Here is a 25174-nt window from a genome sequence, read left to right as displayed (position 1 = left end):
CAGTAGTCAAGATGGATGCCTGTACACTAGTCCACATGGCTGAATAAATGATTAGCTCAAGCTAGCTGTTCATAATGAAAACGTCTATTTATTTATGAACATAACAAATAGGATAGTCAAAAGAAGCCTGGATCTTTTGCAATATACCATCTGATTTTCAGCTGGTACTAGAGTGGGAAAGGACAGGATTCCGATCCACCTCTACAGCCATTCCATTTTCTGCTGTCATCCTGTATCCGAAAGTGGTGACTAATGCCTCTACTATGCCCGGTTATGTACTTGCTCATAAAAAGCATGCATCCAGGATTTCTCAGTGCTGCAGGAAAGGTGGTAGAGCATTCAAAGAGGGCTGCATAAAGTGGCGCCACTTCTCCCGGCCAGAATGGAGATGATCGGGTAATTCCCCTGTCAATCCCGCCTGGAGACCGCACTGCTGTAAGTGACTGGGATTGATTTTACACGCATCATTTGTATTCTGTAACTATCCTCCACTCACTGCATTTTGCCGAAGAAATCACTCTGCTTTAATTGGGAGATGTTGCTGTAGTTTTGGTCATGATTTCTGTTTCCTGTAGTTCAGAGAGACTCTAATTATATAAACTCTGTTAATCGACATTGTTTGCTTTGCTATTTTCTGAGTAAATAAACTTATTTGCTATAAAATAGACAGTTTGCATAAATCCTGTCATAAGTCCCGCCTCAAACTCATTGGCTGACATAGTGGTGTCACTAGACACTCCCTTCAAAAGAGATAGGCATGTATTTTGTAATGATTTGCAGAAAGCTTCTTTCTAAGGGGATTCTTTCCTTGGTTTTTTCCTTCCTATCGACAAGCGCTTTGCCACCCCCTAGCTTTATGCCTTTTGTTGTAGGGTTACTCGCATTCCACTAACTGCACAGCGCCCATTCTTTGGTAACCCCACATCAGAAAATACAGGGCTAGGTACTCCTGCCTCCTGTTGTCCCAGAAACGAGGCACGTGCATGGAGTGCTTTACAAAGGAAACCGTCAGTGAATCATGCCACATGCAGCAAACTGAGTGAAAGCTCATCTCTACCACAAGCATAGACCTGCCATCCTCGTGGACAGCTGGTACCGGTCTGACAGGGCAGAATGACAGGATTGCCAAGAGTGCACCCACGTGGCTAAATGTGCTCCCTTGATCTGTGCAACCTCTTAGGTCGACAGGAAAGAATTTAACTCCCGAAAATATTCAGCTCGTTTGCAACTAGCATTTCTCTGACAGCTGCCGTGATTTGTTAATTTTAAGGCAATCCAGTGTGACAGCACTTGACTATGCTGGAAGGGAAGTTTAAGCGTGTCTTGCGGAAGATCGGGGCTATCCTCTCCAAGCCTGGTGATGGCAGTTTCCTAAGATATGAGCTATACATCAGTAAACTGATGTCAATGCAGCCATGGTAGGGCACAGCGACGTTATGTCGTAGGTGCACTTTGGGTGCCTGCATTGGTCTGCAATATAGTGCCTGAAAGAATTGCATTTATATCGCGTTTTTCACAATCTCAGGATGTCCCAAGGTGCTTCACGACCAATGAAGAACTTCTTGCAGTGGAGTCACTGTTGTCGTGTAGGGAAACATGGCAGCCAATTGGCACACAGCAAGCTCCCACAAACAGCAATGTGGTAACAACCAGATAATCTGTTTTCGTGATGTTGGTTGAGGGACAAAGGTTGGCCAGGACACTGGGAGAACTCCACTGCTCTTCTTTGAAAAGTGCCTTGGGATATTCTACAGCCACCTGGGGGGGCAAACAGGGCCTTAGTCTAATATCTCATCTGAATAATGGCACCTCTGACAGTGCAGCACTCTCTCAGTACTGCACTGAAGTGTTAACCTGGCTTATGTGCTCAAGTCTCTGGAGTGGGGCCTTCAACCCACAACCTTACGAATCATAGGTGAGAGTGCTACCCACTGAGCCACAGCTGATGCTTGCTTCCTATAGTTCAGGAAAGCAGACTTAATGGCACTAGTGGGATAATTCAAGCCCTGAAGCGATTTTAATTGGCCATAAGGATGCACTCAGACTGCTTAACAAGTCTTCTGAAACTGGAAGAGGCAGCCATCTTCAATCAGGTACCCAGACCTCATGAAAAAGCCTGACCATTCATGGAAGAAACACAGAATGCTCTTAGGGCCTCTGTCATGTGAATTTCCACTGCAGATGTGTGCAGGGCTGAAACTTGCTCCATGGAAGACTGCAATTGGCTCCCGATCTGGCAGCGCCTCGATTTAAAAATTCTCAACCTTGTTTTCAAATCCTTCCATGGCCTCATCCTCCCTATCTCTCCCAGCCTTACAAGCTTCCGAGATATCTGCGCTCCTCCAATTCTGGCCTCTTGTGCATCCCCGATTTTCATCGCTCTACCATTGGTGGCCATGCCTTCAGCTGTCTAGGCCCTTACCTCTGGAATTCCTTTTTGATCACTTATAGTGGGGAAAGGTTTGACCTAAAACAACACACATAATACAAACTGATCTGTAGTATCACACTTAGAGTACTATGCACAGTTCTGGTCTCCATATTACAAAATGGACATAGAGGCACTGGTGAATGTGCAAAAAAAGATTTATAAGAATGATACCTGATCTATAAGGTTATACCTATTAGGAATGACTGAACAGGCTGGGGCTCTTTTCTCTAGAAAAGAGAAGGCTGAGGGATGACCTAATGAAGGACTTTAAAATTATGAAGGGGTTTGATAGGATAGGTGTAGAGATGTTTCCACTTATGAGGAAGTTCAAAAACTAAGGATCATAACTATAGGATAGTCACTAATAAATCCAATAAGGAATTCAGTAGAAACGTCTTTACCCAGAGAATGGTGAGAATGTGGAACTCAATACCACAGGAAGTAGTTGAGGCGAATAGCAGAGATGCATTTAAGGGAAAGCTAGATAAGCACATGAGGGAGAAAGGAGTAGAAGGGTATGTGATTGAGTTAGATGAAGGTGAGTGAGAGGAGATTCGTGTGGAGCATAAACACTGGCATAGACCAGTTGGGTCGGGTGGCCTGTTTCTGTGCTGTAAATTCTATGTAATTCTATGTAGTTAACAGAATGGGTTTACATAGAAAACGTGTGCTTTTGCACAATCTTTAAAGCATTCATACATTATGGCAGGCCCTGACGGGTCTTTGCTATCTTACCCAAGTGGTGTATTCTTCCTGTTCAGCCTCGTATGGTTTAATCGGGCTTGTGCAAGAGGCCAGATTTGGAGGCGGGCAGAGATCTCGGAGGGTTGTAAGGCTGGAGGGGGTTACAGAGATAGGGAGAGGTGAGGCCATAGAGGGATTTGAAAACAAGGATGAACATTTTAAAATATAGATGTTGCCGGACCAGAAGCCAATCCCAGGATTTTCCCAGATTCCCCTGTGATGTGAAAACCAGTCTCTGTTCCATCGTGACAATAGAGCAATTTAAAAATGTGAGTAGAAGGGAATGGAACCAAAATCTAGCAGGTTCAAACAGACATCTATGGGGACATAATTGGCCAAACAATGTTAAGAATGTAGGACAGACAAAACGAACAGGAATGAAAGAATCATACAAGAATCACAGAAATTACAGAGTGTAGCTAATAAAAAGAAAAATACTTCTCGCTCACTATAATTTGTTGGGATTCTACAATTCTGGTAACAAGTCAAATTCATCTTCAGGTTGAACATTTTGAGAATGAATGGAACGTGAAAGTTTAGCAGCTTTCATCAGTATATTTTAGAATGTTAATACATTCTGGAGATCAATAGATAATGTCCATTTTCACAAGTAACTTGAAGGAAGGTTAACTAAATAATCACTTCAATGATTAAGCAGAGATCCTTTGTATAGTAATCTGGGATGTAATGTTTAAGTTATCCACCAGATGGAGCCAAAGATTAAGGGATCATATTCACCAGTGTTTAAGGTAATGTCCTGGTACACCAGTTATTAAGGTGGTGTGGCATTATGGGCATGACTCAGAGGTGAATCCTCCATCTTGCATCGTGCAGTTAGAAATACTGTGTTTTGCTTGCAGCCTGTAAGAGATGTCTCTCTGCTACACCATGTAATAAACAGTTGGGTTTTGTTCCTTAAGATCTCGCTTATCTCAGCTTCGGACCTTACCACTCGGATATCACACTTTGGAAAGGTATTAAAGACAAGTTGGATGCATGACCTACAATGATGTGATCAAGAGATACAGCTGTTGTATTATTTATGTAAAATTGGGCTGTGATCTTGAATTAATATTTGTAGCATTCGTCAGCTCTCATGGTGTAATTTGAATTTCCAATAGCAAGATGTAATCATTGTCAAACAAGGCACTATCTAGAATAATTAGTCTTTTTGGAATTACTGTAACAAACATGGGAGCCAGTGTTCCCAGAGCACGATTTGACTTTACTTTTTGACTAGAGATACTTGAGTTTTTCTGTATTTTGGTACCAGTTTCTGTGTGTATTTCCAACAAATGAAGACGCACAAAAAGAGTCTTGTAACAGTTAAGCCTCGGCTTATGGTCTCATCCGAAAGCCGACAGGATCAATTTTCCCTGGAAGGAAAATGGCTGAAGAGCCTTTGAGGTGGCCAAGCTGGGGTCTTCAGCTGCAACGCCAGTTTAGCCCACATTTAGTGCAAGACTCCATCTTGGTAAAGGAGTTGAAGCGCACGCTAGGAACGGCCACCCCGAGGATCATTAAGCCTCTGATTGACAATTAAATTGCCCGCTAGCGCTCATTAAAGAGGTTGCGCACCATTTTGCTGGCTAGCGCTTCATTAAACAGCCTCTCCTAACAGCGACCAGCTGAACAGGAGTAAACAAATCATTGCTGAGGATTTCGAGCGCTACTTAAAGCTTTAAGTAGCTAAAGCGCAACTCAGCTTTTACTGCTCACTTGCTGCTGGAGGTTTGAAGAGGACTTTTGAGATACGTCGGGAGACTTTCTCGGGACACTTGTCAGGACTTCACCAACATTTATTCTGGTAATTCTCTGAGGACTTCACCTAAAAAGAGTGAATGCTGTGCTGCTCTATCTTATTGGAGACCTTATAGGAGTCACCAGGAGAAAGGGAGTGCTTGGTCACCGGCATCTTGCTAGGGGTCACCCTTGGTTTGGAGGAGGAATGAGAGGAGGTCATGAGGCCAAGGTAGAGCAGAACCAGCTGCTGCAGGAGAGAGGGACAAGAGGAACAGGAGGGTGACTTGGCGCTGTCCGCCCCCCACCTGCGAGTACAGGCCATTTTTCCTGCTCTGGACCTCCTCCACCAGGACCTCAAGTGCCGCGTCTGAGAACCTGTGCGCCCTCTCCCTCCCGAAACATTCTGCTGTGTGTCCGCCAGCGCGCTCCACACCTTCAGTGGAAGTGGGTGTGCGGAGTCTACATACACCGCTCCATGAAAATTGCTTCTTATCAGCGCTTGAGTGCTAAACCTGCAGGTCTCTGTTTTACCACCTCCAGGCGTGTTTAAATCATGGTAATCATCAGTTAGCCCCCAAAATGCGGGCTAAAACCAGACTTTCAAACAGGCGTGTCTTATTAGCATAGCATCAACTTGCCTCCTGTGTTCACCCTTTCACAAAAATAACCTCTGACATCTCTGACTGTGCAGCGCTTCTTTAGTACTGCACTGGAGTGTCGGCCTGGATTCTATGCTCAAGTCCAAGGTGGGGGAAATCAGGCATGCTAACCTCCATGCCCAAATTCCCGATATCCACTTTCATTGTGTGAAACTCTACATCAGGTGTGCTAAATCATAATATTTATCCCTAAGAATGCGCTTCTGCTCAAATTCCTTTGACACCTGTTTCTCCTGGGTTTGACCAATATACTGGTCTGGCAACGCCTCTATTTAAAAATGCTCATCCTTTTCAAATCCCTCCATGGCCTCACCCCTCCGTCTCTATATCCTCCTCCACCCCTACAACCCTCCGAGCACTCTGCGCTCCTCTGATTCTGACTTCTTGAGCATCCCCGGTGTCCTTCACCCCACCATTGGTGGCCGCGCCTTCAGCTGCCTAGGCCCTAAGCTCTGGAATTCCCTCCCTAAACCTCTCCGTCTCTCTACCTCTCCTTGAAGACATTTCTTCAACGTACCTCTGTGACCACCTGTTCTAATTTCTCTTTACTGACTCGGTGTCAAATTTTGTCTGACAGCGCTCCTGTGAAGCACCTTGGGATGTTTTACTATGTTAAAGGCGCTATATAAATGCAAGTTGTTGTCATTGTTGCCGCCTCCCAGTTACATTCCTGCAAATGCAGGAGTAAACAGAATTTTGAAGAGCTAGATTGGGTGAGAGAGGAACAGTAGGGAGAGAAAATAAATGGGTCCAGAGGGAAACAAATTGGGCAGGAGAGGGAGAAGTGGCAAATTTTATGAGAGAAATGTAGAAGAAAGGCAGATTAAGTGGAAGCAGGACAGGAGAGCAATAGGGAAGCATATTGGGCTAATTGTTTGTTCTATTTTTTAACATAAAATCTGGCACAACATACGCAGCAGAATGTTAAGATGGGGCGATAGTATAGAGACAAGCAAAGATAAATGTGCAGTTGTACTGAAGTGTTATTTCTTGGGATGTACAATAAAAGAATCTGGAATTTTTTTTTCATCTCTCAGCGGAGTCATTAGTTTGGAAAACACTTGTGTATTTGAACAATGAGTTCTGGATCTTGCAGGAATTGGCAGTGAATCGGGGAGTATTGTGCAGTGGAAGCCTCGCTGGTGATTACAAGGCTGTGGAGTTGTGCAATAGAATGGTTCAGTAAACATCTGTGTACCGACTATCAGATAAACTGACTAAAAAAATAATTTGGTTGTTGGTATTGATGCTTTTATTGCCATTTGATAAACTTTTACAAGAAAAGCAATGTGAATCTAATATCCTGTTGGTAGCTGAAAGTGAGGACTGGTTAGTACTGTACAACAGGCAAATGATAAAACAATGAATTGCTCTCAAAACACTGAAGATAATGATTGATTAAAAACAGGTTTTGAGAGATACAACAATCACTCTGAAATGATTTCTGAGTGTACCACATTCATAAACCAATGGGAAATGAGGCATTATAAGTAAAGAGGCTACTAGGAAACTGATGATTAATCACATGAAATAGGCTTGCATTTTCAGTCATCCCCAATTCTCTTCATCTTCAATAGATATCTGATTGGTCTATACAATTATTAATTTTGGGAGGGGCTTTTGAAATGCTCATTAATATACAAAGTAGATCAATGAGTCACATTAACTACAACTAAGGTCACAAATGTTATCTTTGCTCCAAAGCAGGATGGGATTTTGAACAAACAGATGCCATTAAATCAACAATATTTATTATTGAATACCCTTAAGACTAGTGATGTAGTTATGACTTGCCAGTATGTCTAATGCTGGCTCTTTAGTGCAGGCCATATTTATATAATTGAGGATTGCTATGCCTCAAGTGCTCATTCCTGGATTTACCGATGATATTCAGTGATATGCAACGCCTCAATTTAAAAATTCTCACCCTTGTTTTCAAATCTCTCCATGGCCTCACCCCCTCCCTGTAGTGTCCACGCCTTAATAATACATGGACTGCAGGAGAACAATAAAACAGGTATTTACTGAACGGGGGGTTAACTTAAGACTGAAATACAGAAGCCTGCTATGGCTTTATACACAGGGGTGGTCACTGCCAGTACTGCAGTATAGAATCAGTTCTTCTCTTAAAGGTACATACACAACAATTCCTCCCCTTTTAGATAAACAGTACATAACATTCATTTAACAACTAAATAATAACTAATTACAATTACAATTTTCTCTGTACTATATACATCAACTGAAATAATCATTTATAAGTTCAGTCTTTGAGGAGGCTTCTTGATCCTGACTGGATAGCGCCTTTCTCGAGTATCCTGTTCTTGTGGTGGAGTTGATTCTGGCTCATTGTCATTGGTTGGTTCGTCAGCTTCCAATACCACTGCTTCTGAGGTAGACGCAATCTGTACTTCGGGTTGATTACCAGGTGCACCTGCTCGTGGTATGGGTTTGGCTTGTTCCTGTGACTCTAGAATCTGGTCAGCATAGCGCCTCAGGATGCTCCCTCCAATGTCCACTGTGTACATTAGTGGTCCCTGCTGTGTGCATATCGTTCCTGGCTGCCATTTTTCTGTTCGGTAGTCGCGGGCCAAGACTGGTTGCCCTATCTTGAAGTTCCTGGTTGGCTTCTCATTTATGTGCTGGAATTGCTTATCCTCAACATCTCGTCTTATGTTTGGTTTGAGCAAATCCAGGCGACATCTTAGCCTTCGGTTGAAGAACATTATGGCTGGAGCTTGGTTGGTGACTGCATGTGTCGCATTCCGGTAAGCAAACAAGAAATTATCCACCTTGTGTTGTAGTGGTATGTCGTCATTATGCATTGCCTTTATGGCCTTTTTAAAGGTCTGCACAAACCTCTCAGCCAATCCATTTGTGGCTGGATGATATGGGGCAGATGTGTAATGTTTCACCCCATTATTCCTCTGAAACCTCCGGAAATCCTCGGACACAAACTATGGCCCATTGTTGGAGCAAATCTGTTCTGGCAAGCCATTCTAGGCGAAGATGGCCCGTAGGACTGCAATAGTTTTCTCCGTGGTGGTGGAGGACATTTTGATGACCCCTGGCCATTTCGAATGGGTGACACAGCGATTAGGAACATTGAGTCCATAAATGGACCAGCAAAATCAATGTGTACCCATTGCCATGGAGATGAGGGCCACTCCCATGGATGTAGCGGGGCCTGTGGTGGAGCGTTTTGGACCTTCTGGCATCCTGTGCATCTCTTGGTCATACCCTCGATTTCTTTATCGATTCCCGGCCACCACACAAACGCCCTGGCTAGGCTCTTCATTTTTACCCCTCCCAGATGACTCTCATGAAGTTCATTGATCACTCTATCTCTCAACTTGGGTGGAATTACCACTCGGGATCCACACATCAAGGTCCCCCGGCACACTGACAGCTGTTCTCTCCTTGGCGAGAATGCTGGCAACAGTGAGTCGCCATGTGCTGGCCATCCCTTCACCGTCAAATCATAGACCCGAGAGAGTGTCGGGTCATTTCGGATTTCCTTCTCTATACTTGAGTTTGTAACAGGTAGACATTCGACTATGGTCGCATGGAATATCTCAACAGGGTCCACTGCAGGTGCTTCCTCTACCGTAGGCAACAGTAGACGCAACAGCCCATCAGCGTTTCCATGCTGTTTCGTACCCTTGTACTCTATGTCGTACTGATGTGCCCCTAGAAAAAGTGACCATCTTTGCAGCCGTTGTGCCGTCATCACCGGAACGCCCTTCTTTGGGTTAAAAACGGAGACCAGGGGCTGATGATCAGTCAGTAGGGTGAATTTCTGCCCGTGCAGATAGTGATTGAACTTCTTCACCCCCCACACCAGGCTGAGGGCCTCCCTGTCAATCTGGGCGTAGTTACGCTCGGCTGAGGTTAATGAGCGCGACGCAAAGGCTATTGGCCTCTCTGAACCGTCAAGGAATTTGTGTGACAGCACCGCTCTGATGCTGTAGGGAGACGCATCACATGCTAACCGAATCGGTAGTGTTGGATTGTAGTGGGCCAATACTTCTTTTGAAATGATTAGGCATTTACATTTCTGAAAGGCACGCTTACACTCATCACTCCATTTCCATGTCACTCCAGTTTGCAGTAGGGGGTTCAGTGGGTGCAGAATTGTAGATAAATTCGGCAAGAACTTATGGTAGTAGTTCACCAACCCGAGGAATGACCTCAGTTGCGACACATTTTCCGGTGCTGGAGCCTTGACTACAGCCTCAATCTTGTCCGGCAACTTATGCAACCCCTCCTCATCAATCATGTGGCCACAATACGAGATTTATCTCCTGAAGAACTCGCATTTTGGGCGGTTGGCTTGTAGCCCATATTCCTGTAATCTCGTGAGCACCTGCTCCAGGTTGGCAAGGTGTTCACTGTCATTTTTGCCCGTAACCAGGATGTCGTCCAAATAACACAGGATCCCCGGGATCCCTTGCAGGACTTGTTCCATCGCCCTCTGCCAAATAGCCGGGGCTGATGCTACCCCGAATACCAGTCGATTGTACTGGTAAAGGCCTTTGTGAGTGTTTATCGTGAGGTATTTCCTAGATGCTTCTTCCATCTCCATTTGTAGATACGCTTGGGCCAGATCAATCTTTGTAAAGCGTTTCCCTCCAGATAGTGAGGCGAAAATATCTTCTATCCGTGGAAGTGGATATTGTACTGTGTGCAGGACTGGGTTCACAGTTACCTTGAAGTCCCCACAGATGCGAACCTTCTTCGGTTCCCCAGGCGTGCTGCTCAATGATTTCTTCATTACAGGAATGATGGGTGTGGCCCACTCGCTCCAGTCCACCTTGGACAGCACACCCGAATGCTCCAGACTCTCCAGCTCTGCTTCAACGGCTGGGCGGATCACGTAAGGTACCGGTCTGGCCTTGAAAAATTTTGGGTTTGCGTTATCTTCGATTTTTATCATTGCCGTTACTCCTTTTAGAGTCCCAAGTCCTTGTTGGAACACCTCTTTCGCGTCAGTTAGAATTTTTGACAGTCGTCCAGGTATGACGTCATCATCCTTTTTATCAGTCACAGTTAGCGCCTGAATGGAATGCCAATCCAATTGTATTTTTCGGATCCATTCACATCCCAATATGGTGGTCCTCCATCTGATAGTATATATAGATACAGTTTCTGTGTTTCCTTGCCGTTGTATTCAACTGGCACCCTTATTTTTCCTCTGGGGTAGACCTTTTGCCCCGTGTATGTCTTTAATACAATGGATGTGTCCTTCAAGGGTATGTGTGAGAATAGCCGCTCATAGTCTCGTCGATTCATGACAGTTAGGGCTGATCCTGTGTCCAATTCCATCTTTACTGGGGACCCTGCTATCATGAGGGTGACCCAAATGGTTCGGTGATCCTCCTTTGCGATCACGTTGTGTAACTTTAGACAACTTAGTCTCCTGCTCCCGGAGTCCTTATCATTCTCCTGATCTTCCGACCTACTGTCTGTCAATTTCTTTACTTTCTTGTACTTTTCCTCAGTAGTTCTTGTAGTGTTGGTTTTCTTTCCCGACCTGCAGACTCTTGCTATGTGTCCCATTTTCCCACATTGCCTGCATACTTTGTCCTTAAACCAGCAGTCCTTCTGATCATGGGTTGTTCTGCCGCAGCGATAGCACTTTTCTGCTCCATACGCCATTTCGTTAGCGCTGTATTCCTGTGGTTTCTGTTGTATTTCCACAGCTCCCCGTGCTGCTGCTTCATAGGATACTGCCACGCTGAAAGCCTGTTCTAGCGTCAGGTCCTTTTCCAAAAGTAGTCGTTTCTGGGTTCCTTCACTCTGCAGCCCACAGACAAACTTATCCCGCAAGGTGTCTGCCAGTCCTGCTCTGAACTGACAGTGCTTCGATAACTTGCGTAGTTCCGTAAGATAGTCAGCATTGCTCTCATCTTTGTGCTGGTTTCTTTTATGGAACTTGAATCTTTCTGCTATCAGCAGCGGTGTAGGGTTTAGGTGTTCCTGTAAGATATTAACAATCTCCTCAAAACTTTTCTCCATTGGTTTAGCTGGGGTAATTAAATTCCGCAATAGGCCGTACGTTCTCGCGCCCATCAAATTTAATAATACCGACACCTTCTTTCCATCGGCCACCTCATTTGCCTCGCAGTACACTTCAATTCTTTCCACATACGTGGTCCAGTCTTCTACCTCGTTGTCGAAAGCAGTGATACTGCCACTTTTCGGCATCTTGGGTGATTTAAAATGGCGCCTCCCGCGCTTTTTCTTCTTCACCAATGAATTTAAATGGCGCCTCCCGCGCTTTTCCTTCTTCCCCAGTGGAATAAAATGGTGCCTCCCCCGCTTTTCCTTCCCCTTGCTGCCATGCTGCTCCTAGCGTTCTGCAGGGTAATGGCGGCGACCCGAGGCTTCGGCGCATCTCACTTTTCCTTCCCCTTGTTTTATTTTTGCTACGCTGCCCGGCTCTTGAGCACCGACCGCGCCCTGTGCGCTCCACCCTCTCTCTCTCTTTTCCTCCCGATGACGCTGCATGGCCCCTTTGCAGAGCCGCTCGATCGAGCTCGAGCCCGCCGCAGTCCGGAAGGATCAGCGCACTACCTGCTACCAGCACGATTTGCTGGAACACCTTGACTGGGGAGCCAAGCCCAGCTCTCCACAGCCTCTCCTGCAACTTTCCGAACTCCGATGGATCCTTGGCGTGAGGTGATGCAGTACTGCAGGTGAGTTCGAACCTGCTCGTCGCCACTGTAGTGTCCATGCCTTAATAATACACGGACTGCAGGAGAACAATAAAACAGGTATTTACTGAACAGTGGGGGTAACTTAAGACTGAAATACAGAAGCCTGCTATGGCTTTATATACAGGGGTGGTCACTGCCGGTACTGCAGTATAGAATCAGTTCTTCTCTTAAAGGTACATACACAACACTCCCTATCTCTGTAATCTTCTCCAGCTCTACAACCCTCCGAGATCTCTGCACTCCACCAATTCTGGCCTCTATTGTGTCCCTGATTTTCTTCACTCTACCATTGGCAGACGTCCCTTCTGTTGCCTGGGCCCTAAGCTCTGGAATTCCCTCCCTAAACCTCTCCGCCTCTCTATCCTTTAAGATGCTCGTTAAAACCTACCTCTTTGACCAAGCTTTTGGTCACCTGTCCTAATATCGCCTTATGTACCTTGATGTTCATTTTTTGTTTGATATATCTGTCTATCTCCACCTTAATGTATATAATGACCCAGCCTCCACAGCTCTCTGGGGCAGAGAATTCCACAGATTTACGACCCTCTGAGAGAAGAAATTCCTCCTCATCTCAGTTCTAAAAGGGCGACCCTTTATTCTAAAACTGTGCCCCCGAGTTCTAGATTTCCCCACAAGAGGAAACATCGGGGACGATTTTCCTGGAGCCGTCAGGCGGGGTTTCAGACGTGTGGGGGGGAGAAATCCCGATTTCGGGAGTCCTGACACCATCCCGCCCAAAACCCACCTCCACGTAAGTTTCAGGGGAGGCGGGTACCCGCCCCACACTGGGACCCGCCGACCCGAGGCGGGAAGGGATTAGTGCCAATTAACTGCCTGTTAACAGGTAGTTAACAGGCAGTTTTTAGCCTAATCCCTATTTTGAGGGGTGTCGTGTGGGATTCCCGACGGCTCCAAACCACGCCAAGTTAGAGCAGGCAGGCCGTTGGGTTGAAGGACTTGGAGGGGTCGGTGTTCAGGTGAGTGATGGGTGCATGAGTGCAAAGGTAAGTGTGTTTGGTGTGTCTAAAGTGTGTAAAGAAGTTTAAATTACCTGTACTTACCTTAACAGCCTTCCTTCCTCTCGGTTTCGGGAGTCCATCATTCAGCCGGCACTAAAAGCTGAATGGCTGCGAGCTGTCAAAAGTTCCAGCATTCAGCTCTCTGTTCCAGGGAGATCTCTAAAGCAGCCTGAGAGGAAGGAATTAACTTGTAGTACAGATTGTCAGTGTTGACAGCTTCAAACAGTCCCGCCTCCTACCCGACTCCTCAATGAAAATCCAGCCCATAGAGTACAAAAGCAAGGAAATTATGGTAAACCTTCTAAAGTATTGATTAGGCCTCAGCTGGAGTATTGTGCCCAATTGTGGGCACCACACTTTAGGAAGGATGTCAAGGCCTTAGCGAGGGTGCAGAGGAGATGTACCAGGGATGAGTGACTTCAGTTATGTGGAGAGACTGGAGGAGCTGGGATTTTTCTCTTTAGAGCAGAGAAGGTTAAGGGGAGATTTAATTGAGGTGTTTAAAATTATAAAGGGTTTTGAATAGAGCAAATAAGAAGAAACTGTTTCCACTGGCAGGTGGGTCAGTAACCAGAGGACACAGATTTAAGATCATTGCAAAAAATCCAGCAGGGAAATGAGAATTTTTTTTACGCAGCGAGTTGTTATGATCTGGAATGCGCTGCCTGAAAGGATGGTGGAAGCAGATTCAATAGTGATTTTCAAAAGGGAATTGAATATATACTTGAAAAGGAGAAACTTGCAGAGCTATGGGGAAGGAACAGGGGAGCCAGCCAAATTGCCTTCTCCTGTGCTGTATGATTTCATGATTCTAATTTGAATACCGTTCACCACCTACGAACTGTTGGCCAATGTTCATAATGAAGATTTAATGAGAATCTCTTACTTTGTCAACAGGTTGTATGCTGTTGGAGGGCGAGATGGAAGTGCTTGCCTCAAATCTATAGAGTGCTATGACCCCCACACCAATAAATGGAGTATGTGCACACCAATGTCCAAAAGACGAGGAGGTGTGGGTGTGGCAACATGTGATGGTTTCCTTTATGCAGTTGGAGGTCACGATGCTCCTGCTTCAAACCACTGTTCTCGACTTTCAGACTGTGTAGAGAGGTGAAAGATGCAAATATACTTTCTTGTTGCGGCGGCACATGTTTAATATATTGTACAAAAAATATGTGAAGAATGGAAGTCCAATGACATTCCAACTCTTAAGAAATATTACTTCAGGTTTCTTGTGCTATACTGTTACTAAGCATTGTCACAATTGGTAGGTCTTTACACGAGATAATTCCTCGGGTTTTAGCATTACCAATCTTCCCTGTAAGTGGACCTCATGCCCCCTACGGTCCGGAGTGTGCCTGTCTCTGACCCAATATCTAGTTGAATGATAACATGACCCAGGGATCATAAGAGTGGACACTTAGTACACCAGCTACTGAGATGGAACATATGCCACCATGTGAATTTTATTCTCTTTACAGAAAATAGACTGAATAAGGACAAAGTTTGCTATTGGAACAAGGCACAGTTTTTGGAGCTTTAACTGGTTTATCTATGTAAATTGATAAATGAACTGTATACAGTTTGACACAATCAGAATACATAGAGTCCCCTATAGTCTACCATCTGCTGTGGGGAAGTTATTGGAATCTATAATTAAGGGCAGAGTAATTGAGCAATTAGAGAAATTTGAACTGATTAGAGAGAGCCAACATGGATTTGTAAAGGGTAGATCATGTCTAATGAACCTAATTGAATTTTTTGAGGAAGTAACTAAAGCAGTAGCTAGGGGAATGTCTATATATATACTTTATACAGATTTCCAGAAGGCATTTGGTAAGGTGCCACATAAGAGGCTATTAGATCAAATTGAAGCTCATGGAATTGAAGGCAAACTGTCCACCTGGTTAGGCGGTAGATGACAGAGAGATGGGATAATGAGTATGAACTCAAATTGGAAGGAAGTGACTAGAGGTGTCCCACAAGGATTTGTGCTGGGGCCTCAACTATTCACTGTATTTAGTAATGACTTAGATAACACAATAGAGAGCCATATATCCAAGTTTGCCAATGGCACAAAGATTGGTGGCATGATAAATAGCGTAGACAGGAGCATAAAATTACAAAGAGACATTGATCGATTAAGTAAGTGGGCAAAGTTGTGGCAGATGGATTTCAATGCAGGTAAGTATCAGCTCATCCATTTTGGACCAAAAGAAGGATTGACCCAATTCGTTTTTAAATAGTGAAAAGCTAGGAACAGTGGAGGTCCAAAGAGATTTAGGGGTCCATGTATACAGATCACTAAAGTGTAGTAGTCAGGTACAATAAATAATCAAGAAAGCTAATGAAATGTTCGACTTTATAACTAGAGGGCTAGAATATAAAGGGGAGGAAATTTTGCTACAGCTATACAAAGCCCTGGACAGACCACATCTGGAGCCCTGTGTACAGTTCTGGGCACCACACCTTAGAAAGGATACATCGGCCTTGGAAGGAGTGCAGCGCAGATTCACCAGAATGTTACCAGGGCTCAAAGGGTTAGATTATGAGGAGAGATTACTCGGCTTGCATTCACTGGAATATAGATTGTTAAGGGGTGATTTGATTGAGGTTTTTAGGATTTTGAAAACAATTGATAGGGTAGATGGAGAGAAACGTTTTCTGCTGGTGGGGGAGTCCAGGACAAGGAGCCATAACCTTAAAATCAGAGGCAGGCCATTCAGTTGACAAGTTAGGAAACACTTCTTCACACAAACGGTGGTAGAAGTGTGAACTTTCTCCCACAAAGAGCAGTAGATACTCAATTAACTATTTAAAGTCTGAGATCGATAGATTTTTGCTAGCCAAGGGTATTAAGGGCTATGAAACCAAGGCGGGTGGATGGAGTTAGGATACAGATCAGCTATGATCTCATTGAATGCCAGAACAGGCTCGAGGGGCTGAATGGCCTCCTCCTGTTCCTCTGTTCCTTGGTTCATGAAAACACTAGAGATGCGACTTATTTTCTCTTTGAACATGGGCTCTAAGACAAAAGACGACCTCCCGAGCTTAACCTTTCAAATGCACGGTGGCATAGTGGTTAGCACTGTTGCATCACAGCGCCAAGGACCCGGGTTCGAATCCGGCCTCGGGTGACTGTCTGTGTGGAGTTTGCACATTCTCCCCGTGTTTGCGTGGGTTTCCTCCGGGTGCTCCGGTTTCCTCCCACAGTCCAAAAATGTGCGGGTTAGGTTGATTGGCTATGATAAATTGACCCTTAGTGTTTGGGGGATTAAATATGTGGGGTTACAGGGATCGGGTGGGATATGTGTCGGTGCAGGCTCGATGGGCCGAAATGGCCTCTGTCTGCACTGTGGGGTTTCTGTGTGATTCTGTGATAGGGTAGATAGTGAGAAAGTATTTCTTCTGGTGGGGGAGTCCGGAACAAGGAGGCATAACCTTAAAGTTATAGCTAGGCCTTTCAGGGGTGATGTCAGAAAGCTCTTCTTTACCCAAAGGGTAGTGGAAATCTGGAACTCTCTCATCCTAACAGCCATTGAGGCTGGGGTGGGGGGTCAACTGAAAATTTAAAAACTGAGATTGATAAGTTTTGGTTAGGTAAGGGTTATAGAACCAAGGCGGGCAGACGGAGTTAAGATACAGATCAGCCATGATCTAATTGAAAGGTGGAACGGGCTCGAAGGGCTGGATGTTCTACTCCTATGTTTCTATAAGTTGACTCGGTCTTTAAAAGACAGGTAGCTTATCTCTGCTGTTTGCAAGAGCACAGAAAACTCCTGTCTCAGAGAACTGCCCCACTAAGACAGTCAGTTGAGGTCTCCACCCATTAGACTATCAACCACAGAGTGCTCATGACTGGAGCCTGCCCTTAGACTTGTGGGTGGGCAGTACACCCCTCATGATTTAATTAACCCAGAATGGCTATTCATCAATATTGAATGAAAGCAAACTTTATTGATGGCATGTGATGTTTGTCAATACATCTTAATATTCCAGCTAGCTCACCTCAAGTGTGTCCCATTCTTCTGAATTTCAGTAACTTACATAAATAAGCATCATCAATGCCAGCATGTCTGACTGAGTAGCATTTCAAATCATTATTGTGCAAGCCTAAATTAACCTACGTCTTGACTAAAAAGGCTGTGATTTTGTCAGCGTTGTCGGGATGGGTGCGGGTCAGCTGGTTTCCGGCTTCCAGTCCCGCCCCCAGCTGCCTCCGCTCCACAGACGTGATTTTCCCTTGATTGACCTTGTTAAACCCGCCCTGCGAGCTTGCCGGCCAATTAACAGGAAACGGGTCTGATGACGTTATTTGATGATGGTTTCCTTAAAGGGACCACGCACAATTTTATTTTGACAGTTGATTTCTCGGGGCTGGATTTTTTCATTGGGGTCGGGTCAGGTGGTCGGCGGTTCCCGCTCCTGCCTCCGATGTGAGGCGGGATAATTTAGCGATTTTGCCCGAACTGGGCACTTGATTCCCAGCGTGTGGGAGCCCCTGGCCCAATGAGTCTTTTGGACCTGAAACGCGCCTCTGATGATATCATTTATGCAGCTGCATTTAAGGCCTGCAAGCAGCCGTGGTTCATTTTCTGCCTTACAACTTTTTTTGGGATACTTCTGAGGGATTTGTGGTGCAGAGATGTCAGCCTCAAGGTCCAAGGCCGCACCCCGCTTTGATGATGACTGCCTCCATGCTCTGGTGGAGGGGGCCAGAGCTCAGAAGGAGGTGCTGTTTCCTTCCTCTGGGAGGAAAAAACCTCCCCAACAGACCAAAGCTATGTGGCTGCAAGTGACACAGGAGGGCAATGCTATTACAATGTGCAGCAAAACCTTGCTGCAGTGCAGAAAGAGGTTTAATGACCTTCTCCGCACAGGAAAAGTGAGTATGACATCACCATGATCCTCAATCTGCTCCCCATTGCCTCTCATCACCAGCACTCTGCATTGTCGACCTCCTCCTCCACATTCCACTTGACCCTTACATCCCTGCATCCTGAACTATTCCCTCTCTTTCTCTATGGTCACATTCACTTAACTATTCGACTATGCTTCCCTCACACTCCCTATCACTGTTATGCTATGACAACAACTTACAACACACAGGGAGGGCCCTTGGTCTTGGGACCTCACTCCATCTTTGTCCCCTTCTAAGCATCTATGCTATGGATTCTCTACACTCACTCCATCATTCTCACTCAAACTCCACTTGCGCCCCTCATTGCAGGAAATGAGAGCCCACAATAAGAGGGAAAGGGCGAAGACAGGAGGAGGGCCACCCTCAATCACCCAGCTCACTAGCACAGAGGAGGCGGCCCTCGAGATTGTGGGAGCCGAGGAGGATGTGCAAGTGGGGGACGGACAGATGGGTGCATCAGAGCAAGCAGGTGACAGAATAGTTTTGCATCTCTCTCATTGACATTGCATGAGTGACTGATATTGATTCTGATGCTGTCACAGATTGACTTATGATCATCTGCACAATTCCATGGGCATGCAACGTTTATCTCACATGTCTAACTCTTTCCTTTACTCCACAGGACCATCAACAGCCCCCCTCCCCACTGTCCAAGGCGGAACAGCCTGAGCCACAAGACTTCTCGGAGGAAGCTGCAACCTCTGAGGGTGCAGCGTCACCAGGATTAAGCGCACCCAGCACCAGCACAGACTCTCACACCTCGGTGGGACCTTCGGGACATAGAGTAGTGTTGTCACCTGGTGTATCACAGCTCACAAGTGAGCATCAGCAGATGGTGGAGACAGGGTCAGCAGTGGAGAGTAATCGTCGGAGGGTGCAGGACTCTGCCAGCTCAGATCAGCTGCATGTCGACCCTGTGCCTTCGGGTCCATCCAGGAACCGGTGCAGGGGTCTCTGGCAGGTTTTGTCTCCAGGGTCGCTGCAAGTGTGGAGCGAATGGAGGAGTCCATCGCGAACATGAGCAGAGCCTTTGTGGAGGCATTGGCGCACAAATGCATCACCAAGGAAAGGATGGCAACCTCCGTGGAAAGGATGGCGACATCCATGGTAAGGATGGTTACCGTAGAGGAGAAGATGGCTACGGCCATGGAGGAGCTAAGTCGCCAGGGTCTTGAAAACATGGTCATTGTTCAGAATAGACTGACATCTCTGGAGAAGCGATGGTCAGCTATTGAGCAGAGAAACCAGACCTTCATGGAAGTCCTCTGGAGTAGGACTTCCAGTGCAGAAATGGGTCCTCATGGCCCCCCTGAAGTGCAGCAAGATGCTGTCATGGCACTTGCTAGCTCTGAAGTGGGGCTGACCTATGAGAGGGATGTTGGTGGCAGACAACAGGGAAGTGGGGGCTCCTCTCCAGGTGTTCACACGACCAAGCCACTGCAGACCCCTCGGTCAGAGTCCTCACCCAGCTGAGATGGGCGTCTCAACCCTGCACAGCTGCAGGAGCAGCAGACTGTTGGCGAGCCCTCACAGGCTCGCAACCCCAGAGGATGCCCGCCAAAGGTGTCAAGGCAGGAGCAGCATGAAAGTGAGCAAGGGGCCTTCACTTCATCTGAAGTCACAGAGGAAGCACCACGTAGGAGCACGCGTAAGAGGAAGATAAAGCACAAGTAGTCACAAGGGTAGTCACTTGGGTGTTCTGTTGTGTTTAATTATGAAATGCCATCCATGAATGAATGTTATAAAATGACTTGATAGCAAACTGTTGAAGTTGTGGGCTGTGTCATTTCGCAAATGGGACTTCCACATTGAGGGTTCAGGGCGACTTGGAATTGTCAGTATGGTGGTCAGAGTGATAGGAAGCCATAGGTTCTTGTCCATTGTCGATGGTGTGGTAAGAAGGTGCAAGACAAATGTGTTTGATTGGGCAGTCTGAGCAAATCTGGCCAAGATCAGTGCATCCCAGGCAGCAATGTTCTCGCGTGCTGCTGCCGTTGGTTGATGCGCCTCCGCAAGCTCTTTGTTCTCGCCCTCCTCCACCTCATCCTCCTCCTCCTCCTCATTATCATCCTCATCTGAGGAGGCTATGCGATGAGCCACTTGTTTCTCAGGCAGCTGCAAGCCACGATGCTGTGCCATGTTGTGAAGGGTACAGCAGACCATGACGATTCTGGAGACCCTGGCTGCTGAGTATTGCAGGGCTCCACCTGATCTATCAAGGCATCTGAATCGCATCTTCAACGAACCGATGGTTTGCTCGATAATGGATCTGGTGGAAATGCGGCTGGAGTTGTAGCGCTCCTCAGCTTCATTGAATGTCCCTCCTCAGCTTCATTGAATGTCCTCCTGAACGGCGTAATTAGCCACGTCTTCAGGGGATAGCCCTTGTCTCCAAGTAGCCATCCGCAAAGTTGGTCTGGCAGAGGCACACTAGACTGGTGCAGGATGAAGGAGTCATGGCAACTGCAAGGGTACTTGGCGCAAACATGCAAAATTTCCTTCTTGTGGTTATACACCAGCTGCATGTTGAGGGAGTGGAAGCCCTTGCAATTGACAAAAAGACCTGGATTGTGATGGGGTGCCTTAAGAGCCACATGTGTGCAGTCAGCGACGCCCTGCACCCTTGGAAAGCCTGCCATATTAACAAATCCAACCGCACGCGCGGTTATACTTGCTTGATCCTTGGAGAAGTTGATGTAATTGTGCGCGTTGGCAAAGAGGGCATCGGTTACCTGCGTGATGCAAGTGTGTGCAGTCGCCTGGGAGATGCCGCTGATGTCTGCTGTTGATCCTTGGAATGAGCCTGAAGCAAAAAAGTTGAATGCGGTGGTGTCTTTTACGGCCACTGGTAAGGGGTGTCCACCCGTTCCTCTGGGCTCCAGGTCTTGCTGTAGCATTGCGCAGATGTCACCCACTACCTCTCGCGAAAGTCTCAACCTCCTTTGGCACTGCTGCTCAGTCATGTTGAGGTAGCTCATCCTCTGTCTGTAAACCCTGTTTTGGGGGTATCTCCTGCGGCGACATCCTTCCCTGCACTGGCGCCTTCTGGCCTGTGCAACTTCAGGTGGGTGAGCAGCAGCTTGGCACTCCTCTTGTTGCTGCTGCTGTTGTTCCAGGTTCTGCTGCTGCCGCCACTGGTCTTCATCCAAATCTGAGGTCCAGGAGGAAAGGAAATAAATGGTTCCCATGCTGCAGGTATATACCTCAGTTGAGGAAGCGCTCAGTCAAGGTGGGGAGAGGTTTTTCCCAGGAGGTCACAGTGGAGATGGATCTCAGCTTCAACACTTCCAAAATCAGTAGACCTGCAAAAAGTTTTCCAAGACCTGAGAAAAGAAAGTTCTGGCACCTGCAGATGATCATTGTGGAAAACGCCGTTTTTATGGTGGAGCTGCAGCTGTTAGTAAGGGCCTATCCCGCTGCTTGGAGGCGGGACCAAAACGGAGTCGGCAAGCTCGCATTTGGGAAAGTTGCGCAGAGGCAGGTTGGAGGCAGGATCGCAGCCCAACGCCATTTTTTTGCAAATTTCCCACCTGACCCGCCTTGAAACCCGCTTCCTCGGGCCTGGCAGAATCCAGCCCTCAGTGTTTGACAGCATTGAGGTGCTGAAAACACTGACAATCACTGCACAAAGGTGAACTCTTGCTCCCAGGCTCTCCAATGACTCCCTCCATATGTTGGAATAGATGGCAGCTGCAGGTGAGGTGACAGAAGCGATCTGTCACTGGTGAGAGAGGCCCTTAAGATGGCACTGAACATATAGTTGGATTTAAAAACTTGTAAGCTAAAGAAATCTGTATATGTATTAAAAATGCAATAACCAATATTTTCTTTGCTCTGAAACTCACCATGTGCAACATTGCATCCTTCACACCACTTCTGCAGCTGTCATCATTCCACAAACATTACACCAGACTCACAACACGCCACACTTATCTGGCGTGGTGTCCGGACATTGGGAAACCCGAGCCAGAAGCGGCAAAATCCGAAAACAGGCTGAAAACTACTGGCAAGTACCTGTTAATAGGCAGGTAATTGCCTTTAATCTGCTTCCCACCGCTAGGTGTCGGGTCCATTCCCAAATCGGGGACCCGACACTTGGGAAAGCTGTTTGGAGGCGGGTTGATGGTGGGTTCGTGACCTGCCATCAATCAAATCGAATTTAACCTCTGACCCACCTCCGAACCCACCCTCTGAGCGCCGGCAAAATTGTAGCCAAAGTCTAGTGGATAACCAGACTGGTTTAAAGCTACAGGTTTACTGTTAAAAAAATATCCTGTCTGTATCCTTGGGAGTTTACCCTTTCCATGCTGAAACTAAAGAATTGGAGAAATATTATACATTTAAAAAAGCCAACTCGGACAACCTAGGTGAAGATCCTTTCGTTCTGCAAGCATTCAAATGATAGGTAGCTAATATATATATGACTTGTATTATTTATGAATAGATAACCTTGTATTGTTATTCACTCAACAATGATATAGTAACGAGACTTTTTCCTTATCATGTCTTCCTCCATTTTCACATGTTAGATATGATCCAAAGACTGATACCTGGACAACAATAGCATCAGTAAGCGTCCCCCGAGATGCGGTTGGCGTCTGTCTCCTTGGAGACAAACTGTATGCAGTTGGTGGGTATGATGGACAAACCTATCTAAACACTATGGAATCATATGATCCGCAGACCAATGAATGGACACAGGTAATAATTAATGCCAATTCTTTTTTTTGATCACTGATCTTTCATTATCCTTTCATTTCGTGAAGTGCATGTTTTTGAGTCATTTTAACAGTCATTATTTGAAGAGCATTTTCACGGAACAATTAACTCTTTATGCTGCTGAAGCACTCCGTGTCATTAATTATTATGAAATTATTTTAGAATGTTGTTGCGCTGATAAGTTCTTAGTGGCCCTGAATTTGTGGTCAGAGGCTTCCCCGCAGGGAAAAGCCTCCGATCGGCAAATAAAATGCCCGCGTACCTGATGGTCCGTGCGGTCCTGGGCCTCTCCGGATACCCACGGTACCCACGGATTGTGGGGCGCAGGCGGTTCGCCAACGCCCCTGGGATCACGTGACCTGGCCCAACCAATGACAGAGAGGGATTCCCATTCATGCTTATGGAGATTCTGTATGTACGGAAACCCAATAAGCATGAATGGGAATACCCCAAAAAATACACGTGCATATCAATTAAATTTTTTAAAAATCACATATTTAAAATGAATTAAAATGCCATTTAATTAAATATTTAAAACAAAACAAAAATTAAAAAAAATAATTAATAAATTTAGATGTTTTAAATGGGCTAAAAATAAACTTGCCTTATTGTACAGGTTTTTAAATGTATAAATGATTGAAAAAAAAATATTTTTACGTGTTTTTAAACTCTTACGCTGGTAAAAGAAGGCCCTACGCCTGCTTTTACCGGGCATAAGAATTTCATGGGCATTCGCTGGGCCGTAGTTTGGCAAATAGCCCAACTCTCTACCCGCGGAGGCCCATCTCCCGGGGATGCAGTGGATCTGTCGAAAAGATTCTTGACAGATCGCACGTTCCAGATTTTTGCGCATGCGCTTCGCATGCCTAAACCCGGAACTTGCGCGGCCCTTACAGGCGCATACACATCTCGTACGGGCTTGTAAGGGCCGCAAATTATGGCCCAATAATTTTCCTGAAATATATAATCTGCATCTGTTTGTATGTATTTTATTTGGAGAATGTCATTAGCCTTGCAGTACAAGACTGCAGTACAAATGGTAAAAATAGGTTGACATACAGTTTCTTTTTTGACTCAGAATATTATTTTAGAGAGTGCCAGAATTACAGTCAGTTTCACATATGTTACAAGTACTTTGTCCTAATAATTCCACATACAATGCTAGAAATAATAGATTAAAATAGGCATCTTAAAAGACAATGGCCTAGAAATTCAGTTGTTTGCGCCAGCCGCTAGCGCCTTAGGAGGAGGAGAAGTGGGGTGCTAAGCGGCTAGCGCCTCTCGCGAACTTCAGTTAAGATTTAGCGGCGGCGCAAAACCTTTGCGCGCGCTCAGCTGCGCGCGCAGATCCTGACATCATTTCATGGTGCAATGCCCTTTGTGCGCCCCAAACCGGAAATTCAGTGGCGCCGGCCTATTGTGCGCCTGGCGCCCCTAGCGACTGGTAGAGGGGAACGGTTCCCAGTCGCTGCGGGGCGCGGGGGGCGTTAATTAAAGGGGACTCCTCCTGCAGTATAAATGGCAGCCATTTTGCACCACTCCTTCTTTGTGAGAGATGGATCTTTGGAGAGAGACAAAGGTAGAGAGCTTTCTGGTTTGGCTCAACACTCGCACAGGTACTTGTGGCTTCAGGCCACAGCTTTGCACTTGTCTTCAACTTCAGAGTCATAGCATTGATTGGAAACATATAATGGGGGCTGCAATGGGTGGAAACGTTGGGCTTCTCCATTGCATTCAAAGTGCTCAGAGACGCCGTGAGAGAGTGCCAGTCATGGCCAGACGGAGAAGGGGCAACAGGCGTCGGCAAAGGAGGCCTTACCCACCCAGGGTATACCGCCAGCAGTTCTCATATCTGAACATGTCTGAGGACCAGTGTGTTCGGAGGCTGCGATTCAGAAGGGCGGTGGTCACTGAGATCTGCCACCTGCTTCGCGGAGATCTGCAGCCACAGCTGAGGAGCAGGACGTCTCTGTCGGTGGCAGTGAAGGTGACGGTGGCTCTCAACTTCTATGCCACCGGCTCCTTCCAATCCGCTACTGGGGACATTTCCAACATCTCCCAGTTTGCGGTACATTGCTGCATCCGCCAGGTGACCAGTGCCCTTTTCAGAAGGAGACGTCAGTTCATCTCCTTCCCCATGACCGTTGACAAGCAGCAACAGCGTGCAATGGGCTTTGCAGCATTAGCGGGCTTCCCCATGGTGCAGGGCGCCATTGACT

General features: G+C 46.3%; 1 protein-coding gene across 1 annotated transcript in view; it reads left to right on the top strand.

Moving 5' to 3' along the window:
* LOC147111453 (kelch-like protein 1) overlaps positions 1-25174 on the top strand; it is a 474153-nt gene that overhangs the window by 429045 nt on the left and 19934 nt on the right. Inside the window, exons 9-10 of the mRNA XM_085998465.1 lie at positions 14213-14425; positions 22766-22937. Coding sequence (XP_085854591.1) covers positions 14213-14425; positions 22766-22937 — 385 coding nt within the window. The remainder of the gene's footprint in view (positions 1-14212; positions 14426-22765; positions 22938-25174) is intronic.

Source organism: Somniosus microcephalus, chromosome 10 (genome assembly GCF_052327205.1).
Source record: "Somniosus microcephalus isolate GS21.2 chromosome 10, FLI_Smic_1.0, whole genome shotgun sequence".
In the NCBI taxonomy this organism is placed as follows: domain Eukaryota; kingdom Metazoa; phylum Chordata; class Chondrichthyes; order Squaliformes; family Somniosidae; genus Somniosus; species Somniosus microcephalus.
Note: the sequence above shows the minus strand (reverse complement) of the source record. Positions and strands in the feature narration are given on the sequence as shown.